Source organism: Impatiens glandulifera, chromosome 3, assembly GCF_907164915.1.
Source record: "Impatiens glandulifera chromosome 3, dImpGla2.1, whole genome shotgun sequence".
Lineage (NCBI taxonomy): Eukaryota > Viridiplantae > Streptophyta > Magnoliopsida > Ericales > Balsaminaceae > Impatiens > Impatiens glandulifera.
In genome coordinates, this window is record NC_061864.1 from 23,009,740 (window position 1) to 23,013,281 (window position 3,542).

Genomic DNA, 3,542 nt, shown 5'->3' on the forward strand with positions numbered 1-3,542 from the left:
TTTTTTTCACGGTTTTTTATATTATTACTCGTGCAAATGCACGAGATACATGCTAGGTTTTTTAATATCACTATATTACTTAAAATTGACATATAATGAGTTAAAGAAGATTATAATTAAAATTAAAATGCTGAAAAATTAGTAATATTTTGAAAGAATTATACATGGGGCAAACCTTATTCAACCCATGATTAATCAGATTAGATTTTCTGCTACCGAATAGGGTGTTTTCCTGTTGCGGACCAATCAAAACTCAGCATTATTATTATATTAATAAATTAAAACTGGGTTGAAAGGAAGAGAGAGAACCCGAAACCCGTATTTTATTCCGGGTTCAGCAGAAACAGAAATGAGTGAAGCTTCCTTCGCTTCACTCTGTTTTACATGACCATTGAAGATACAGTCTACACTGATTTACATAAAGTTGTCCATATAAAACTAATTGATATATGTAAATTAATTTTTATGAATGATTATAATTATATGTTATAATTGTGATATATTCAAATGAATTTGTACAAATTATTTCATAATGTATATATTTAAATATTTAATATGCACAAATTTTTTTATAATGTATTAAAATATATTTTGACAAATTATTTAAAATTTTATATTAAATATATACATATAAAAATATATATCAATTATGTAAATCAGTGTAGACTGTATCTTCAATGGTCATGTAAAACAGAGTGAAGCGAAGGAAGCTTCACTCATTTCTGTTTCTGCTGAACTCGGAATAAAATACGGGTTCCGGGTTCTCTTTCTTCCTTTCAACCCAGTTTTAATTTATTAATATAATAATAATGCTGAGTTTTGATTGGTCCGCAACAGGGGAACACCCCATTCGGTAGCAGAAGATCTGATCTGATGATTAATATTCATGTTATTGAATAGTGTAACACTAAGCTATACTCAGCTGATTTTGGCTTATCTTATAAAAACCAAGAGTAATAAATAGAAACATTAAATTTGCATTATATTTTAAATTATTTATTTTTTTATCTGGATTTAATTCTGAATTTGTCTAGCAAGACCTCATATATTATCATTTTTTTTAGAACGTTCTCAATGAGAATCATACTCTATGTATTTGGCCTATAAAGTAAGACTCATGGTCACTTAAGCTATTTTTATGAGTTTTTTTATGTTGCTATTAATAGTGACGTTACAAATTAAACAGATGAAGAAGTCTAAGACAATGTAATTCTTTTTCTCCTATGTGTTTGCTATGGTAATGTTAAATGTAGTGTGGAAAATGGAATTGAGCATCTAATCTAAATAGGATATTGTTGTCACATTTATATGGACATAACCGTGAATTAGAGTTAAAGTTGGTATATATGTATGAAAAAATTTAAGAGGCTCGAATTTAACGTTGAAAAAAAAAAATAATTAAAAAACAACCCTAAACAAAATATACTTATCTTAAAACCACTAAATTACTAGTTTATTATAAGTTTTGAAAGAGCTACATAAATATTTAGTAGGTAATAAAAATAATAGTTGAGTTTAATACTATTACCATCTCTATATAAATCCTTACAATTATTTTTAGTTGATTAAGGAGTTGTCTCTATCACTTTCTCGGGAATTGTTGAAGAATCTGAATATGTTTTACAGAAGGTTTTTTTAAATACAACCAAATAAGACTAACTTTTTTCTTTTCTCAAAAATAAAAACAAATTTGACAAAAGAAATAATAAAATTTATTTTATGTATAATAATGATCTAAAAAATTATCAAAAATCATTTTTTCATCAATCTATCACCTAAATAAAATCATATAATTCAATCACATATTTTATACTAAATAAAAATAACTCTCACCTTATACTTTAACATTTAAAATTCTGTTAAAATATTAATTTTCAGGACAAACTTATGAGTAATGATATATTAGCTTTTTTGGTTGGTTAATTAGTTAGACTTTGTAAAAGAAATAAAGTATTGAAGTGTTAACTTATTTATTATAACAAGAAAAGTAAAGACCTTGTAATAAATAATCTATAACCGCCCATGAAATAATTATATATATATATATATATATATAATTCCATTTTATTATATCATCTCATATAATAAAGTAATCAATGCAATGTCTGAGCCCTTGTTTGTCTTTTTACTCTTTTACCTTAAAGATTCCATCATACTATGTAAACGTTTAATGTCCACTCAAAATATATATTTTTTTATTTATCATTTATTCAATCTCACATGATAAGTCATATTTTATATTAAATGCAAAATAATGATGATATAAAATTATTAATAAGTAGATTTCTCTTTCCAATTTTTGAATATATTTATTCAAAACAATAATCACATAATTACTATTTGACCAAAATTTATGCTAAAATATTTACACTAGACTAGAATTAATTAATATCCAAACAAGGCCTTAATTGAAGTCAGAAACACGTGGAGAGCAACGGTTGTCTGATAATCCTAACCTTCTCGGTCTAGACAAACCTATCTCCGGGTTAATCTTCTCCCCGGTTCGCGCCGGTTCAGATTTGGACCGAGTTAGTATCAAAGGCTGAACCGTTTCTTTCTCTCTCTCCTCCACTTCTTCCGCCGGAGTTCCCACCGACGACTCACTTTCTCGGTGGTCCATTCTACTTTCCGGCGTCGGTATTGAGTTTTGAAAATTTGAATCTTCTTTTTCAGCGTTTAAAAATCGACTTGCGAGAGAAGTTGATCGGTAAGGAGCAGATCTACATCTCGTCAGTAAAAATGCGTTCTTTGGAGGTGAAGACGAAGAATTTCCGATCACCGATGATGACTCGGTTTCTGTTTTCATTGGCGGCGACACTTTAATTACCTCCGGCAACTCAACCGGTGAAATTTCTTCCTTTAGATTTCCTTTTCTGCAATACCCAAAAGGAGAAAACCATTTCCGTTTTACAAAATTAAAGCAAGAAAGAGCTGATTTCTTGACCCACATGCAGGAGGAAGAACAAGGGATTTCTTTTGCCGTACTCCGGCGACGACTTGGATTGCGGTTAGAGCTCCGGCGGACTCTGACTTGGCCGATACATGTAACTTTGGGAGAAGAAGGTTCTTGGGTTGGTTCAATGACTGCAGTCTTTTTACGGAAGAACATTGGGGTTGATCTGTATCTTCTTCTACTGCTCTTACTTCCGACGTTATTTTTCAAGAACCTCATTAATGGCGGCGGGAACTTTTCTGTTCTTCCTGGACTGGAAATGGGTTTCATTGTTGAGTGTCTCATCTCTCTCTAGATCTCTTCCTCTTGTGGTGGCTATGAATTGATATTATGGGTAGTTATTTTTTGGTTTGCAATTAATTAATAAAATTTGCACGGATGGATGGGTGAGAGATAGATAGATTTTCCATTTCGAGGTTGTAAGGTTCTGTTTGGCATCATATTGTCCATTCTTTCTTTCTGTCCTTGTTTTATCTTGAGTTATTTAAATAATTAAGTGAATAAGTTAAATATTATTTTAGTATATTTTAATTCATAATTTAAATAATTGTAGAAATTAATTCATATCCAACAATCAAACAACATAAAA

At 29.6% G+C, this 3,542-nt stretch overlaps 1 protein-coding gene across 1 annotated transcript; it reads right to left on the minus strand.

Annotated features, from left to right (window-relative positions):
• Window positions 1–2,285: 2,285 nt before the first annotated feature.
• On the minus strand, window positions 2,286–3,319 carry LOC124932239. Its single transcript, XM_047472856.1, has one exon. It carries the CDS (start codon window positions 3,236–3,238, stop codon window positions 2,405–2,407), a length of 834 nt encoding a protein of 277 aa, XP_047328812.1. The 5' UTR covers window positions 3,239–3,319; the 3' UTR covers window positions 2,286–2,404.
• Window positions 3,320–3,542: the final 223 nt, after the last annotated feature.